General features: G+C 45.4%; 1 protein-coding gene across 4 annotated transcripts in view; it reads right to left on the bottom strand.

Annotated features, from left to right (window-relative positions):
• Vps8 (VPS8 subunit of CORVET complex) overlaps positions 1 to 17,707 on the bottom strand; it is a 225,342-nt gene that overhangs the window by 92,801 nt on the left and 114,834 nt on the right. For all 4 annotated transcript variants that reach the window (XM_041678171.1, XM_041678173.1, XM_041678172.1 and 1 more), the window contains 5 exons: positions 14,858 to 14,940; positions 13,787 to 13,871; positions 11,839 to 11,937; positions 3,800 to 3,889; positions 936 to 982 (listed from right to left, as the gene is read on the bottom strand). In XM_041678171.1, the coding sequence (XP_041534105.1) occupies positions 936 to 982; positions 3,800 to 3,889; positions 11,839 to 11,937; positions 13,787 to 13,871; positions 14,858 to 14,940 (404 nt within the window). The remainder of the gene's footprint in view (positions 1 to 935; positions 983 to 3,799; positions 3,890 to 11,838; positions 11,938 to 13,786; positions 13,872 to 14,857; positions 14,941 to 17,707) is intronic.

Here is a 17,707-nt window from a genome sequence, read left to right as displayed (position 1 = left end):
GTGTCCATCAACAGAAGAATCGACAAGAAAGCATTTTCAGCACAAAGAACAAGTCACGTCATTTGCAGGAAAATGGATGCAACCGGAGAGCATCATATTAAGCAAATTAAGTCTCAAAGAAAAGCACTGCACGTTTTCCTCTTTTCCTGGGTGCTAGACCAAGACAAACGCATAAGATCATGTACGTACAGACGAAAAGAGAGTAGAAGCAGAACTGTCCTGGGGCCAGAGGAGCTGATGAGAAGGGAAGGAAGCAAGGCATGGGGGCATGCTCACAGTACTTTATGTACTTGTAAATCCTTGATGTGATCCAGCACACAACTCAAGACAGCTGTTTAGGGGATGTTACCCGTCACTATGCTCGGCTCCTAACGTTAGCATTCCACCCGGTCACAGTCGAACTTCAGGGTCTCACATGTGGACCTGATTTGCTCACATATCCATTACTAATTCCATCATCTCCTGGGGTTTGCTTCACTGAGATTTGGTTATTTTTAGAGCAGTAAGTAAAAATTACATGTGAACTGCCTTTCCTACATTACTAGGAAGTTACACAAGCGAAACTGATTGGGTGAGGGTGAATAAATTGACAGATGGGCTGGGAACTAGCTGTTCACCCCATCCACACCGCAGAGTAAGACCTAGGCTGGGGGGACGGAGGGTAGAAAGGGTCCTTCCTGAATGGACAGCCTGCATGTAGAGCTTCGCTAGTAATTCAAGACAGTGGGAACTCATCGTGAATGCTTATGTTTGAAGTACGACTTCTCATCTTCTTTTAGAGCATAGATGATTTATCTGTGTATAATCACTCCTTGTTATATTAAAAATAAAGAGCTAATTTACTGTTTGAATGGCAAGAGCCAGTATCTTAACTCCACTTCTTTCTTCTCATCCTTCTACGTGTGTATTAGGAAAGCCAAAGTTTATTGACATACCTTGGGTCAAGAAGACTCCTCAAAAACTTGAAAAGCAAGACCTGGTTCTGAATAGAAAATAATAAAAGTACAATTAAATACAGAAGTTCCAAAATCGTGAGATGCTAAAGCACTCTAGACAGCTGCTTCAAAGTGCAGAGGCTGCACCATGGAGCCTGCTCCTACCATGGCGCTACAGACTCTCAGTGGCTCCAGTGACTGCCACTAGCATGTGGGAGGACACACAGAGCTTCCCCAGCACGAGGGGCTCTAGCGACCAGTGCTCGGGCCTTGCTGCTGACAGTGGACCTGGGCTGGAGAGACAGCCTCAGCCTGGCTCACCCGTCCTCTGCCTCTCACGGGGGCTGCTGCGAGACAGTTAACAGTGGGGGGTGACACTTGGGGGAAATTTAAGGTCCAAATTAACAATGACTCCAAGTCCCACTCATCTCTGCAACAGAATCAACTCAACTGTGAAGTGAGCTATCAGTACACCATAAAATCTGGGTCCTGGTTCCAGAATTCACTGGCAACATGACTGTGTGACTCAGTGTTCAGCTTCTTTACATGAAAATAAAACCAAACCGCTCCATGGCTACCATCACCTCCAAACCCCAGCTTATCTTCCTGCCTTTGTCACAGAGGAGCCACAGTTAAATGAAGTAAAACTCTTATGTCACATATATAGTTGCCAAGTTCTTAAGAAGCCTAAGCAAAAAGGAGAGTTTTTTTTTCTGTGTATTCAAATTTCTTCTGTAACAAGCAGGGAATATCTAAAGTAAAAATAATAATAAAAAGTAAAAATAATAGTATTATTTTAAATATGATTTTGAAATATATTTACAGTTAGGGATGTAGCTCAGAGATAGAATCTGTGCCTAGCATGCACAGAACCTAAGGCTTAATCTCATACTGGAAAAGGGCACGGGTGCATGTTCACATGAGTGTACACACCCACACATTTATTCGTGCGTATATACAAGTATAGGGATACACACTCGTTTTTTTTTTTACACACTCGTTTTTAAAAAAGACTCAGATATAGTCATCAGTCTTCATATCCTGTCTTCTCTATATTGGTTTATTCTATTTTATATTACTTCCTTTGGGTTATAACTTAATATTCTGGCTAATTTTTCATTCCAAGTATTCTGGGAACTATTCTTCAGAAGCAAATTGCACTAAAAATAAAGGAACTACCTAAGATCTGTATGCAGTTTATATGATCACTAAAACTTGGCAGTAAAATACAATTTCTTTAAAAGAACAGCGTAGGACTCAACAAACAAACCACAATCAAACAGTTGCCTTTTTCTTACACCCAGCTTTTACCAACTTGACTGACAAATGATATTCACATTTATTTATTATATATACAGTGTTCTGCCTGCAAGTATGCCCACATGCCAAAAGAGGGCACCAGATCTCATTACAGATGGTTGTGAGCCACCATATGGTTACTGGGAATTGAACTCAGGACCTCTGGAAGTGCAGCCAGGGCTTTTAACCTTTGAGCCATCTCTCCAGCCCTTGAGCTACTTTCTGAGAGGACAAATTCATCTGGAACCCATCTCCTCCACTGCCACTGACTTTGTTCAGGTCACCACCACTTTGCCTGGCCCTTTTGTTTTTCAAGACCTTACTGCTCCATTTGTGCTCTTTTCCAAAGTTAATTTTCTGTAAAGAAGGTCTAATGAGACCATCCTTTGCTTAAACCACTGGTCATTCTCCAACACAGAAATATAAGTTTCTTAATATTACAATAGGCTCAAGCCGCATCCATACTTTCTGGGCTCTATCATCATAACTCACCCCTTATAAAACACTGCTTCTCACTGCACTGAAGCCGATTCCCCCAGCACGCCTCATGTTTCCTACAGACTTGCCCAGCCTCTGAACACAAGAGCTGCAGCTTTACTTCCTTCCATACCAGAGCCCTATTAACCAAGAAAGCCTTTCCCAACTCTGTTTGCAAATCAGACGCCTGTCCTAGTCCTGGCAGCTCTGGGGCTGTCTTCTCGGCCCTCACCCACCCATCACTCTCCTTTGCCTTGTTTCCATGCCCCATTAGTGCATTTGTAGCACAGCTCGACAGCATCATGCTACAGTGACATCAGTGTTTCTGTGCTCCTCGGAGCCTAGCACTGAGTCCTGTGGTGCAGTGCAGCCACACAGGTTTAAGTGAATGAGTCCCACTTTCGTCTCCCGTTACTCCCTACTTACTCAACTTTTCGTTTTGCCATTATTCCCGACCACTGCTGCTGCATCGGAGGGCTGTGGATTGTACTTCAAGTCTCTCCTACTGTCCTATTACCTAGCTCTCTCTTCTGATCCTCAGAAGCCAGCTCTATACTGGTGCTGTCGTCGTAAACACTGAGCAACAGCAGGCACTCATCCAGTACATCTCGCAAGCTCCTCAGTGCTCACCATGCATGCAGCCACATCTAGAGAACCTGTCCTCTGAAAAAACTCTAAACGTTACCACTGGTTCAAGCTGATATGTGCATAAGCCACGTGAACCACCAATAGAATAGGATTGTGGGTCCTATAGCCAGAGAAAATGGGAGCATCTTCTATGGGCTAAGATTTCCAGACTAGTGTAGGTTAGAGCTTCAAAGATACTTCTTTAATATCAGCATGTGATATCCAAAATGAACTCAGAGGTTAATACACAGCTGCTCCCACCCCCACAACACATACACAAGACACACACGACATACTACACATACCACACACAGTACAGACACCACATACACAGGGCACGTGCATACACCACCACCTCCATAAACCTACTATTATCTGGCAACTATGAATTTAGGCAATAACAACCATTAAGCACCCTCAAACAAAGACGTCCCCTTTCATCATATGCTCACAGTCCCCACCTGTAGCTGTCCAATGACCACTTCAATCTGTCCAGAAAAGTGAGTAGCAACCAGCTCTGCAGCTTTACAGGGCTTCAGGGACACAAGTTCCTGCAGACAACAGAAAAGACAAGGGGGGTTTTAATGGTACACTTAATGGGCTACACATAGACAGGAGGGTTGGTATTGTCATGAGCTTCTGTAGTGTCCTTTAAGACAACCTGCTATGGCCTTAATTTAGGGGTCACATTACCAATTAGCAAAGTTAGAAAATCCCATATTGATCAACTTACCCCTGGACCCCGCAATACCACTCTTGGGAATATACCCAAGAGAGGCCTTATCATACAACAAAAGTATATGCTCTACTATGTTCATAGCAGCATTGTTTGTCATAGCCAGAACCTGGAAACAACCTAGATGCCCTTCAATGGAAGAATGGATGAAGAAAGTATGGAATATATACATATTAGAGTATTATTCAGCAGTAAGAAACAAGGACTTCTTGAATTTTGCATACAAATGGATGGAAATAGAAAACACTATCCTGAGTGAGGTAAGCCAGACCCAAAAAGAGGAACATGGGATGTACTCACTCATATTTGGTTTCTAGCCATAAACCAAGGACATTGAGCCTATAATTAGTGATCCTAGAGAAGCTAAATAAGGAGAACCCAAAGAAAAACATATAGGCATCCTCCTGAATATTAACCTTCAGCAAGCGATGAAAGGAGACAGAGACAGAGACCCACATTGGAGCACAGGACTGAATTCTCAAGGTCCAAATCAGGAGCAGAAGGAGAGAGAGCACGAGCAAGGAACTCAGGACCATGAGGGGTGCACCCACACACTGAGACAATGGGGATGTTCTACTGGGAACTCACCAAGACCAGCTGGCCTGGGTCTGGAAAAGCCTGGGATAAAACCGGACTCTCTGAACATAACGGACAATGAGGACTACTGAGAACTCAAGAACAATGGCACTGGGTTTCTGATCCTACTGCACGTACTGGCTTTGTGGGAGCCTAGGCAGTTTGGATGCTCAACTTACTAGACCTGGATGGAGGTGGGGGGTTCCTTGGACTTCCCACAGGACAGGGAACCCTGATTGCTTTTCGGGCTGGGGGGGGGGGACTTAATTAGGGGAGGGGGAGGGAAATGGGAGGCGGTGGCTGGGAAGAGACAGAAATCTTTAATAAATAAATAAATTTAAAAAAAAAAGAAAATCCCATATTGTAAATCAGAATTAGGGTTTTTGGTTTTATTTTATTGTTTTTTTTTTTTTGTTTGTTTGTTTTTTGCTACTCTAGGATTTCTGGAGAGTGACAGCTTTATGAAATTCTGGATTCTGGCCATGGGAGCTATGGGTAGACAGAAGAGAGAAAGATCCCCAAGCTCCCTGCAGAGCTTCACATTTTCTTTAGCTAAAATTCTAGCTCCGCCTCTGGTACAGGCTGCATCTCAAGCTGGAAGTCGAACTCAGCAATGTCAAAGAATCTTTCGCGTGGTGCTAGTTTTAAGGCATGAAGGGGTCATGGAGAGCAGCTGAGGTGTGGCACTATAAGAGGTGGGGAGATGTTGCTCGTAAAGGGCAGTCTCAGTTGCAAGAAAATGGTCCAGGACTGAAGGGGTCATGGAGAGCAGCAGAGGTTTGGTGCCACGTGGCAAGGTTAGTTCCTGAAGGGGAGGCCAGGAGGCCATTGCTGAAGGTGCAGCTTCAGCTGCAATGGAGACCCCCACGGACTGGAGATGCCTGGGCCATGAGATAACCATCAAGAGCAGTGGTAGTTGTGGAGTGGAGTTGGCCTGAGTCGAGGAGACAAACTGTGTGTACTGTGGATGGCAGAATTGGAGAAGTGGGGCGGGGCTACCCAAGCCCATTGGAGTTCAGAAGACCTCAAGTGAATCTCTCTCAGAGGTATCAGACATGAAGCATTTTACATTGTTGGATCTGAGTTTTGCTTTGCTCAGATTGTATTTGTGCCCTGGATCTTCCTTCTTGGATTAAGAAGTATATAACTTATTTTGAATTTTCCAGGTACCCACAGTTAGTAGATTTTGGATATTTTCAAAGAGAATTTAGACTTTTCAAACTGATAGGGTTGTGTTTTATATTATGATATCAATAATGATACCATGAGATCTCGAATATAAACCAAAAAAGGCAAGTTATTATTTAACCATGATATGTTTGTATGTCAAGTTGACAGGGAGTGAGTGGGCTCATGACAGCTAATCTTGCTTGTCAACTTGAGACGCCCAGGAAGAGAGGACTTGGCACTGTTCATGAGACGGTTCTCTGGGCATGTCTGTGAGGCATCTTCCTAATTGCTACCTGATGCAGAAGGGCCAAAACACTGTGTGTGGGGCTGGGGAGGCAGGCCTGTGCAGCAGAGGAAGAGAGTCAATAAGCAGCATTTCTCCATGTTTTCTGTTTGGGTCCCCGGTTCAGGCACCTGCCCAAGCTTCCCCCAGTGATGTACCTATCCTGAGAGCCAAATGAAACCTTTCCTTCCCAAGCTACTTCAGGTCAGTGTTCTATCAGAGCAATGGAGACCTAACCAGAACAAAGGACAAGGAAAAACTACCCATGCTAGATATAAACCAAATGAATTCATGACAACCAAGGTCACTACAGAAGATACTTGAAGGAATCCTTTATATTGAAGAGAAAAAGAAGAATCAATGAAGTCATTAAGAATAAAGTGCACTTAGAAAAGTGGGCAAGCAAAAAGTGTAGGAAAGTCCCAAACTACAAAAACAACAAAATAAAAGGAATTTGAAATAACTGTTAAACATTAATGACCTCAACTCTCCAATGAAAAGATGCAGACTACCATATTAGATTAAAACAGGATCCATCTATTTGTATTTCTTGTATTCTGTCTGATCACAAGGGACTAAAACAAGAACTCAATACCAAAGTGAACTCTAGGAAAAACAAAAACAAACAAACAAAACCATCATAGAGACTGAACAACACACCAATGAATAATGAATGGTTCATAGAGGTGATCAGAAATTTAAAATTCCTAGGATCGAATGATAATGAAAATACAACATACCAAATGTAACTGGATACAATGAAAGCAGTTCTAAAAGGAATGCCTACAGTCACAAATACCTATATTTAAACACCAGAGATCTCTCAAATAATGATGCATTTCAATGTACTAGAAAATAAGAATAAAACAAATCCCAAACCAGTAAGATTAGGACAGGGGAGCTGAAGAGATGGTTCAGTGGTTAGGACCACTTACTTCTCAATCATGAAGACCAGAGTTCGGATGCAAATGGGGCAGTTCATTTGTCTATACCTCCAGCTCCAAGGGATATGATGCCCTCTTTGGGTCTCTGTCCACACATGTGCACATACTATCACATACGTACATTAATAAAACAAAATTAAAATATTTTTTAAAACAATAGGGTGGAAGTCAATGGAATGGAAACAAGGAGAACAGATGAAGAATCAATGAAACACAATGTTGCTTCTTTACAAGATTAGCAAACCCAGAGTTAAAACTAACTGAAAGAAAAAGACTCAGATCAATAAAATTAAAGATGAAAATTGAGGGATTACAACACATCAATAAAATGAGGAAGATTGTAAGGGCATGTTCTGAAAACATATTTCAATAAACTGGGACGCTAGAAGAAATAGATAGATGTCTATACATCTAACCTATCAAATTAAACCACAAAGACAGAAACAAATAAAATAAATCTATTACCAACATGCAATCGAAGCAAAAATAAGTCTTCCAACTAAAAAAGTATAGGCCCGGAAGGGGTGGCTGGGAGGTTCTGCAATTCCTTCAAGGACTAACACCAATGCTCTCAAACTACCCCACAAAATAGGAGGAGGAAGGACACTGTTGCCCTTGTAGTGAAAGTCAATTCTACCCCAATGTTAGAACCAGATAAAGACACGATACAAACTAGTACTGTCATCAATATCCCAGATGAACATGAATGCAAAATTTCTCAAATAGTGGGAAATTAATTTCAACACCTGTCAACTTGATCTTAGGTGTGCTAGGGTGGTTCACAATGTGCAAATTCAGGAATGCAACGCGCATGAGTCGACTCAAGGAGAGAAAACACAGATCATGTAGATACATGCAGAAAGGCTCTACAAAATGCAACAGCATCTCTTCCCTTCATGATAAAAACCTTGGGGCAAGAAAGAATAGTAGGAACACATACCTCAGCATAATAAAGGCTTGCTGCAGCCACATTATACTAAACACGAGAAAAACTGGAAGCCATTTCCATTAAAACACGGAATGACACCAAAGTCGACTCACTCCTATTTGTGGACAGTATGACCTCATATGTAAAAGACTATAAGACTCTGCCAGAAAATTCTTAGAACTGATATTTTCCATAAACTAGCAGAATGCAAAATCAACGTGAGAAAAAAAATCAGTAGCTGTCCCTATATACAGCAATGAACAGGCCGAGAGAAATCAGGAATGCAACCCTATTCACTATAGCTAAAAACAAAACAAACATGAAAACTCTTGAAATAAATCCAAGGAAGTGAAAGACGTCCACAGTGAAAGATTTAGAGCACTGAAGAAATTGAAAAAGACGCTGGAAGAGGGACAGACGTTCCATCTTCAGATGACTATTATGGATATAAACATGAAAAAGTTTATATTACCAAATATTATTGTTGTGGCTAGTTTTATGTCAACTCAACACAAGCTAGATTCATCTGGGAAAAAAGAATCTTACTTGAGAAAATGCCTCCATCAGACTGGCCAGTAGACAGGTCTGTGGGGCATTCTCTTGATTGACAGCTCACTGTGTGTGGTGCCATCCCTGCCAGATGGTCTGGGTGCTCTAAGAAAGCAGGCTGAGCCCAGCTGCACAACATAGCAGAGCAGGTCCTGCACCCTGCCATGCTGGTATCTGAGAGCCATGCTGCCATGGGCATCAAGCCAATCTAATGGCCTGCGCTGCCACCTGGGGCCATGGTGACATCCAAGCACAGACTGCTACTGAGAACCATGTCTGGATCCATGGTCCTACCACAGCTGGGTTCTGTGTTGACATGCATGGCCCATATACTATCAAAGGCCATACACAGGATCCAGGGTCTGGGGGTGCGGCCTGTGGCCATACTGGTGTCTGAGGGCTTTGCTACCACCATGGCCATGACACTCTGGGTGGCCTGTACTGCCACACAGGGCCAAGGGGTCGGCCAGGCCCAGACTGCTATAGTGGGACACGTCTGGGTCTGTGGTCCAGCAACAGCCAGGGTCTGGGTTATGTCTGTGACTCCACTGGGGAGTGAGCAGATGTCCTGGATCTGGACAGCCACCTGAGACCAAGCTGGTGTTCAAGGGCCTTGCTGCCACCAGGGCCATACTGATCTATAGTGCTATTTTGTCTGTGTTTTAAAAAAATAAAACTTGCCTGAAGATTAGAGTGCAGAGTTAAGCCACTAAAGACCAGGGAGTGGTGGCACACACCTTTAATCCCAGGACTTGGGAGACAGAGGCAGAGGGATCTGTTAGTTCAAGGCCACGCTGGGCCACAGGAGATCTTGTACAAAGGAGATCCCAGTACTTGGAATCACTCGCCTTTAATCCCAGCACTAGGGAGGTGAAGACAGTAGTGATGTGGCTGGGCAGAAAGAGGAATGTAAGGCGGGAGGAGACAGGAGCTCAGTGCAGTCTGAGGACAGGATCGCCCTTTTGGTCTGAGCACTGGTAGAGAACTCTCCAGTGGTTAGCTACTCTGCTTCTCTGATCTCTCAGTTTTCACCACTTAATATCTGACTCTGAGTTTTTATTATTAAGACCAACTAGAATTCGTGCTACATTGATCTTGGGGACTTGTGCTGCCACTGGGGCCATGGTGACATCAGGGCCCGAGTTGCTGCCAAGTTGGAGCCATATATCCACTCCAGTGTCAGCCTGGACCACTTGCTCCAGCATAGCTGACTGCTGATTGGGAAAGCATGACTTTGCATCCCTCCTGCTAGTTTTCCCTTTCTATTTTCTCTGTGGGATGCCTATTGGTACAGGTGATGGTACAGGATCCATGTTCCTGCTGCAGCTGGCATCTCTGACGGTGTCCATGGCCTGTGTTAAAATCCAAGGGTCATGCTGAGCTGGCCCCGCCCCTCACTAGACACTGCAGCAGAAGAGCTGCCCCCACTCCCACACTTGGGAGAGATGGTCCCACCACTCACCACAGGTATGGGAAAGCTGGCCCTGATGGCATGAGCCCTTAGAGAATGGGTTCTGCCCCTCTCCTTAGAGTGGAAGGGGGGCAGTCACAGTGGCCCAGACCAACCAGCTCGGCTACCACCCACATCCCGGGCCTTGGGTCTGCCTCCCCTAGGATTTACTCCATCTATGACCTGCTGGAGTGCATGAAGGGATTGGTCCTGCAGAATGGTAACTGTGGGATATCTGAGAGGAGTTCCGGTGAGGGTCTGGTGATGACGGTGTGCGAGAGGCCTTGAGCCAGACCAGTGACTCATGGCAATGAACATTTTGTGGGTGGGGCCGACTGGACAAAGGGTATATATACTACATGACACACCACAGCTCCAGATGCCACTAGAATGAAGAGGAGTCGGAAAGATGGAAGAGCGAGGTTGTTTGTTTTGTTTTTACATTAATGCTGGGAGGACACATGCTGCAAGGGTAAGGGGCAGATATGGAGGGACTGGAAGGTGAGAGGGATTGGGGTGCATGATATGAAATTCCCAAAGAATCAATAAAGAATTATGTAAAAAAGAAAAACAGTTACAGTTACTGAGGAAAACTCCGTCATATCTGCCACTACTTAGCTAGCAAAAGTTAACTTGAAAAACACCCATTCAAATGGTACAATTTAGTAGATTTGGCAGCCCCAGCTCTGGTCACCATTTGAGGTAAGGCCCAGCTCCATCTGGTCAGTGGAGGTTAGTGTTGTGCCCAGCCCTAATGAGTAAATCTTTCAGTAGCAGACGGAGGTTAACACAGAAACCCATAACTGGCTACAGTGCCAAGAACACGTGGTGGAGGCGTGCTCGGTCCTGCATGCTCAGGCCTGCATGGGATGGCTACATTGCCCCCTCCACGGCTCAGGGAATATCTAAGAAGCAGGGGTGGGAAGAATTAAGAGCCGGAGGAAGGGGAGATATGCAGTAAAAAGACATCTTTTGGACATGACACAACGGATGCACTCATGAACTTTCTGCAGCTATGGTCATCTGTACAACAGAGCCCATCACCATTTCATCCTGGAGGAGGGCCCATGAGGACCCATCCCACCCTTAGAGAATATGGGCAATTAGTGGTAGTTGGGGGAGATGGATGTTGTTTTCTTTAGCAGCATAAACATTGCTCCAGCAAATAACCTCTCACCCACACCTGGGCACTCAGTGAGTCGCACACAAAAAGATGTGAAAACTGTGGTGGTTTGAAAGAAAAAGGCCCCCAAAGGCAATGCACTATTAGGAGGTGTGGCTTTATTGGAGTAGGTGTGCCTGTGTTAGTGTCACTGTGGAGTTGGGTTTTGAGGTCTCACATACGCTCAAGCTCGATGTGGGATTTCCCTCTGTGATTACCATTAATGAATAAAGAAACTGCTTTGGACCTATAGCAGGGCAGAACTTAGCTAGGCAGGGAAAACTAAACTGAATGCTGGGAGAAAGAAGGGTGGTGTCAGAGAGAAGCCATGTAGCTATGCTGGAGACAGACACTGGAACTTTAGTCGGTAAGCCACATGGCAATACACAGGTTAATAGAAATGGGTTAAATTAATATGTAAGAGTTAGCCAATAAGAAGCTAGAGCTAATGGGCCAAGCAGTGATTTAATTAATATAGTTTCTGTGTGATTATTTCAAGGCTAAGCGGCTGGGAACCAACAAGCGGCCTGTTGTCTCTTCACAACAACAGAAACCCTAACTAAAAGTATGAAGGAGACTTGAGAAGAAGGGTTTTAGTGAGAGGAGGAGGGGAATAAGGAGAAAGAGGCATGAAAATGCTAAAATTCATTATATAAACATGAAACTGTCAAAAAACAGTCCTTAAGGATTTGGAGTGGGTACCTCCATGTGATCCATTGCTTTCTGCCACACAGACCGCTTCTCCTCAGCACTGTGGCCAGGAATAGACAAGATGTTGTGGATATAATTGAAGACTTCTTCCTGTGAGCACAAAACAATGCATTCAGCCCTTCACTCAAGCAGAACTCAAAGACTGTTGCTATCGACAGCAGCCTCCACAAACATCTATTATTAGATGAAAAACCATTTGGGTGTGGAGATAGTTTATAGAAACTGGCATTAAAGAGGAAGAGTGAGTGCAAAAGCCATAGGGTAGCCTCTCTGAAGTTCTAGGTCTATTCCACCTACATCAGGTCTCAATTTGTTAACCTCACTGACAAACTGAACAGTACACTTTTGCTTTTGGTAATGCCCTTGTCAACTGCTCCATCTGTACTGGTTCCCATTTCACCCACTGATCTCCAGTCTCTGAAGATGTCCTTTTCACCCTGCTTTGGGACCTTCATGTCCACTCCTCCTTGAGCACTCCTCCCTATGCACTCCTCCCTATGCACTCCTCCCCGTGCACTCCTCCCCATGCACTCCTCCTTGAACACCCCTCCCTATGCACTCCTCCTTGAACACTCCTCCCCGTGCACTCCTCCCTATGCACTCCTCCTTGAACACTCCTCCCCGTGCACTCCTCCCTATGCACTCCTCCTTGAGCACTCCTCCCTGTGCACTCCTCCCTGTGCACTCCTCCCTGTGCACTCCTCCTTGAACACTCCTCCCTGTGCACTCCTCCTTAAACACTCCTCCCTGTGCACTCCTCCTTGAACACTCCTCCCTGTGCACTCCTCCTTGAACACCCCTCCCTGTACATTCCTCCTTGAACACTCCTCCCTGTGCACTCCTCCCTGTGCACTCCTCCTTGAACACTCCTCCCTGTGCACTCCTCCTTGAACACTCCTCCCTGTGCACTCCTCCTTGAACACTCCTCCCTGTGCACTCCTCCTTGAACACTCCTCCCTGTGCACTCCTCCTTGAACACTCCTCCCTGTGCACTCCTCCCTGAGCACTCCTCCCTGTGCACTCCTCCCTGTGCACTCCTCCTTGAACACTCCTCCTTGAACACTCCTCCCTGTGCACTCCTCCCTGTGCACTCCTCCCTGAGCACTCCTCCCTGTGCACTCCTCCCTGAGCACTCCTCCCTGTGCACTCCTCCCTGTGCACTCCTCCTTGAACACTCCTCCCTGTGCACTCCTCCTTGAACACTCCTCCCTGTGCACTCCTCCCTGAGCACTCCTCCCTGTGCACTCCTCCCTGAGCACTCCTCCCTGTGCACTCCTCCTTGAACACTCCTCCCTGTGCACTCCTCCCTGAGCACTCCTCCCTGTGCACTCCTCCCTGTGCACTCCTCCTTGAACACTCCTCCCTGTGCACTCCTCCTTGAACACTCCTCCCTGTGCACTCCTCCCTGAGCACTCCTCCCTGTGCACTCCTCCCTGAGCACTCCTCCCTGTGCACTCCTCCCTGTGCACTCCTCCTTGAACACTCCTCCCTGTGCACTCCTCCTTGAACACTCCTCCCTGTGCACTCCTCCCTGAGCACTCTTCCCTGTGCACTCCTCCCTGAGCACTCCTCCCTGAGCACTCCTCCCTGTGCACTCCTCCCTGAGCACTCCCCTGTACATTCCTCCCTATCTCAGAGCTCATCTTTGAGTGGCTTCTGTAATGCTAAAAGTCAGTTTACATGCTACTTTTCTAAGACTTCTCTGCACGCTAGGTGTAAGACAGTCCCCTGTTACCCTCCAGAACCACACACTACCCTCTTCCCTAGCACAATATTTAATTTTACAATTGCTTATGACCATCACAGAGTTATATACTCAAACTTCAGAAACTGCATATTTTAATTATAGCAGAAACTCAACAAAAACCAAGTGACTATGGCTAGGGGAGCAAGAATGTGGGGGAGGCTCAGACACAGGTGAAGCCGTCCTTAAACTCACCTCCCTCAACGGGTCATGCAGGTAGCAGTCAATGATTTTGTCATACTGGTGTGCTCGCTCATACATGAATTCACAGATCTGATAGCTGGAAGGAGAAAGGACAAACTTCAGTTGCCAAACAGGCAGGTGGCGATGTGCCTCTGACATTCAGAACTTTACTCAAGCGTGTGTGAAAGGGAATGATGTCATTTTCAGTGCCAAATAAAGGTCTAAGGATGTTAAATACAAGGGCGTCTCAGACTTGGAATTCACATCAGGGACACAATAAATCACATGAACATGTGAACACTGCAAACCTCTGGAATCTGGTCCTAAATATTTCAGACAAAGGTACGTGATGGGTATCAGGTATCTAAGAAAGAGGAGTGCCTGCCTCTCTCCTGCCTCCTGACTGAAGATGCTGCTGAACGCTGTTTACAAAGGCCTTAAAGAGACAGTGTGCCGTCTATTTTCTAAAGAAATAGCTGGTGCTAGGTATCAATAATTTGCAATATTGTTTCTTTGTTCAAAACTAAATACAATAAACTAGGTGAGTGTCAACACACTGCATCTTATTTATTATGCTAAACTGTACGTCATTTCTATTGCATATAACTGTCATAATCCAACAAATACCACAGGTATATTACTTTAAAAAAATCTAGAGCTGGGCATGTGTATGGTGCCAGCACTTGGGAGGCAGAGACAAGCAACAAGACAAACACACGTTATACGGTGCACATTCCAGGACAGCCTGGGGCTGCACAGTGAGAACCTGCCTCAAAATACCAGACATAAATAAATCGAGTATAAATAAGGTGAAACAGGGAGACTGCTTGTTCACCTTCACGTTAAAGAGAATACACATTTCTAATTCAGACTATACATTTCTCAAATTTTGCTAACTTTTAGAATTCATGTGAAAGGCAAAAAACAAACAAAAAAACCTCATGTTTATGTTTTTGTTACTGAGGCTGTTATTCCTACACCCTTTCTTAATAAAAATAAGCAGAAATGTAAAATAAACTAGGTTTCACATTAGAGAATTAATAGTACTATGGAAAATTAATATACAACTTCAAAACAGCTCACAATTCAGCCTTTTCTGCCATGCGGATGAGCCGGCCCTCTTCAAATTGAACTATGCCTCCAGCCTGCAGCAATTCTAAGAGGACCTGAAGATTTGAAACAAATGAGGAAACACTGTGAGGTTTATTTACTGTTCTCTGAGAGTCCATTCACCCATGCAAGCCCATGACCGTCTTTCCTTGTGTTTTATTACTGTGTTCACTACCACGTGCTGATTCTACTTTTCAAACATGGAAGGAATACCACAGCACCTTCAGGTACAGCCCGCACACTCACACTAACCTCTAAAAACCTGTATATACCATTCTAAGAAGTTTGGTTTTTATTTGTTTGTATTTTATATGTATGCGTGTTTTGCTGCATGTATGTGCACCATGTCTGCATGCTTGGAACCTGAGGATGCCAGAAGAGGGTGCTGCATCCCCACGGATGCTGGGAATCAAACATGGTTCCTTCTGTGGGGATCTAGCAGAGTCACTCTAGGGTAAACATTAAAACACACTATTTGTTTTCTAGAAGTACTCTGACTTTGAAGAACTCTTGGGAAAGCAGTGACTGTTTTCTGTGATTTACAGAGTTGTTTTTCTGAAGCAGTTTTATAGCCCACAATCCTCATACACAAAAAGATCAGGAATTCAAGGTCAGCTCAGCCACATAGTGAATTCAAGGCCAGCCTGGGCCACATGAAAGTTGCCTCAAAAAAAGGGGGGACATTTTAATCCAAGTGTCACAACACACACATATAATCCCAACACTCAGAATGCTGAGGAAGGAGGATCATAAATTCTAGACCAGCCTGGGCTTTACAACAAGACCTCATTTCGAAAACAAAGACAAAAAACAAAAACAATAAAAGCCAAAATACTGGCGCTCACATCACTTTCCCATAGTAGCCGGAGATAGAGTATGAGCAGAACAATGGTATGGTTAGGATTTTAGGCCTGCATGTCAGCTCAGGATACAGACACACATGACCCTTGCCAGGGTGGGTACGGTTAGGATTTTAGACCTGCACGCCAGCTCAGAATGTAGACGAACATGACCCTTGCCAGGGTGCCAGGAAACCTTCACCAAGAACTTTTTATTATTTTGATGTTAAACAAAACTGATCTGAATTTTATATTCAAGACCCAAATTTAATCTGTTTGGAGCACTGGAATGTAATGTCATACGCAATAAAAAAGGAAAGAAACCTATTCACTGTGTCAGTTTGGAATAAAATAATGCAATGAGTTGAAGACAATCTCACCAACTCATTAGAGTATCATCACAGATTTTGTGAGCAAGTTATTCAGTATTATTAAAAATTAAACTAATTTATAACTATGTATGTTAAAAAACAAAGGTAATGAAAATCAGAACTCATCGTTTCCCATTATTTCATCAAATTTTGCTGCTCCATCTGTTCTTGAGGCTGTTTATTCCCATGCAGCTGCATCTGAATGGGGCAGCAGCACACAGGTGTGCATGAATGGGGGTTCTGACACACAGGCGTGCATGAATGGGGGTGCTGACACACAGGTGTGCATGAATGGGGGTGCTGACACACAGGTGTGCATGAACGGGGGTTCTGACACACAGGCGTGCATGAATGGGGGTTCTGACACACAGGCGTGCATGAATGGGGTTTCTGACACACAGGCGTGCATGAATGGGGGTTCTGACACACAGGTGTGCATGAATGGGGGTTCTGACACACAGGTGTGCATGAATGGGGGTTCTAACACACAGGTGTGCATGAATGGGGGTTCTGACACACAGGCGTGCATGAATGGGGTTTCTGACACACAGGCGTGCATGAATGGGGGTTCTGACACACAGGCGTGCATGAATGGGGGTTCTGACACACAGGTGTGCATGAATGGGGGTGCTGACACACAGGCGTGCATGAATGGGGGTTCTGACACACAGGTGTGCATGAATGGGGGTACTGACACACAGGCGTGCATGAATGGGGGTACTGACACACAGGCGTGCATGAATGGGGTACTGACACACAGGTGTGCATGAATGGGGGTTCTGACACACAGGCGTGCATGAATGGGGGTTCTGACACACAGGCGTGCATGAATGGGGGTGCTGACACACAGGCGTGCATGAATGGGGGTACTGACACACAGGTGTGCATGAATGGGGGTGCTGACACACAGGCGTGCATGAATGTTGTACTGACACACAGGTGTGCATGAACGGGGGTTCTGACACACAGGTGTGCATGAATGGGGTTTCTGACACACAGGTGTGCATGAATGGGGGTTCTGACACACAGGTGTGCATGAATGGGGGTTCTGACACACAGGCGTGCATGGATGGGGGTGCTGACACACAGGCGTGCATGAATGGGGGTACTGACACACAGGCGTGCATGAATGGGGGTACTGACACACAGGTGTGCATGAATGGGGGTACTGACACACAGGTGTGCATGAATGGGGGTGCTGACACACAGGCGTGCATGAACGGGGGTACTGACACACAGGTGTGCATGAACGGGGGTTCTGACACACAGGTGTCATGAATGGGGTTTCTGACACACAGGTGTGCATGAATGGGGTTTCTGACACACAGGTGTGCATGAATGGGGGTTCTGACACACAGGTGTGCATGAATGGGGGTTCTGACACACAGGTGTGCATGAATGGGGGTGCTGACACACAGGCGTGCATGAATGGGGGTACTGACACACAGGCGTGCATGAATGGGGGTACTGACACACAGGCATGCATGAATGGGGGTACTGACACACAGGCGTGCATGAATGGGGGTTCTGACACACAGGTGTGCAGTTAGGCATCTTCCGGTTCCATAACTGTAACAACACACTGGAAGACTATATAAGCCATAGTGACATGC

This window comes from Microtus oregoni, unplaced genomic scaffold, assembly GCF_018167655.1.
Source record: "Microtus oregoni isolate MIOR12 unplaced genomic scaffold, Mior012 000029F_ref0000214, whole genome shotgun sequence".
NCBI lineage: Eukaryota > Metazoa > Chordata > Mammalia > Rodentia > Cricetidae > Microtus > Microtus oregoni.
This window is presented reverse-complemented; position numbering and strand designations above follow the sequence as displayed.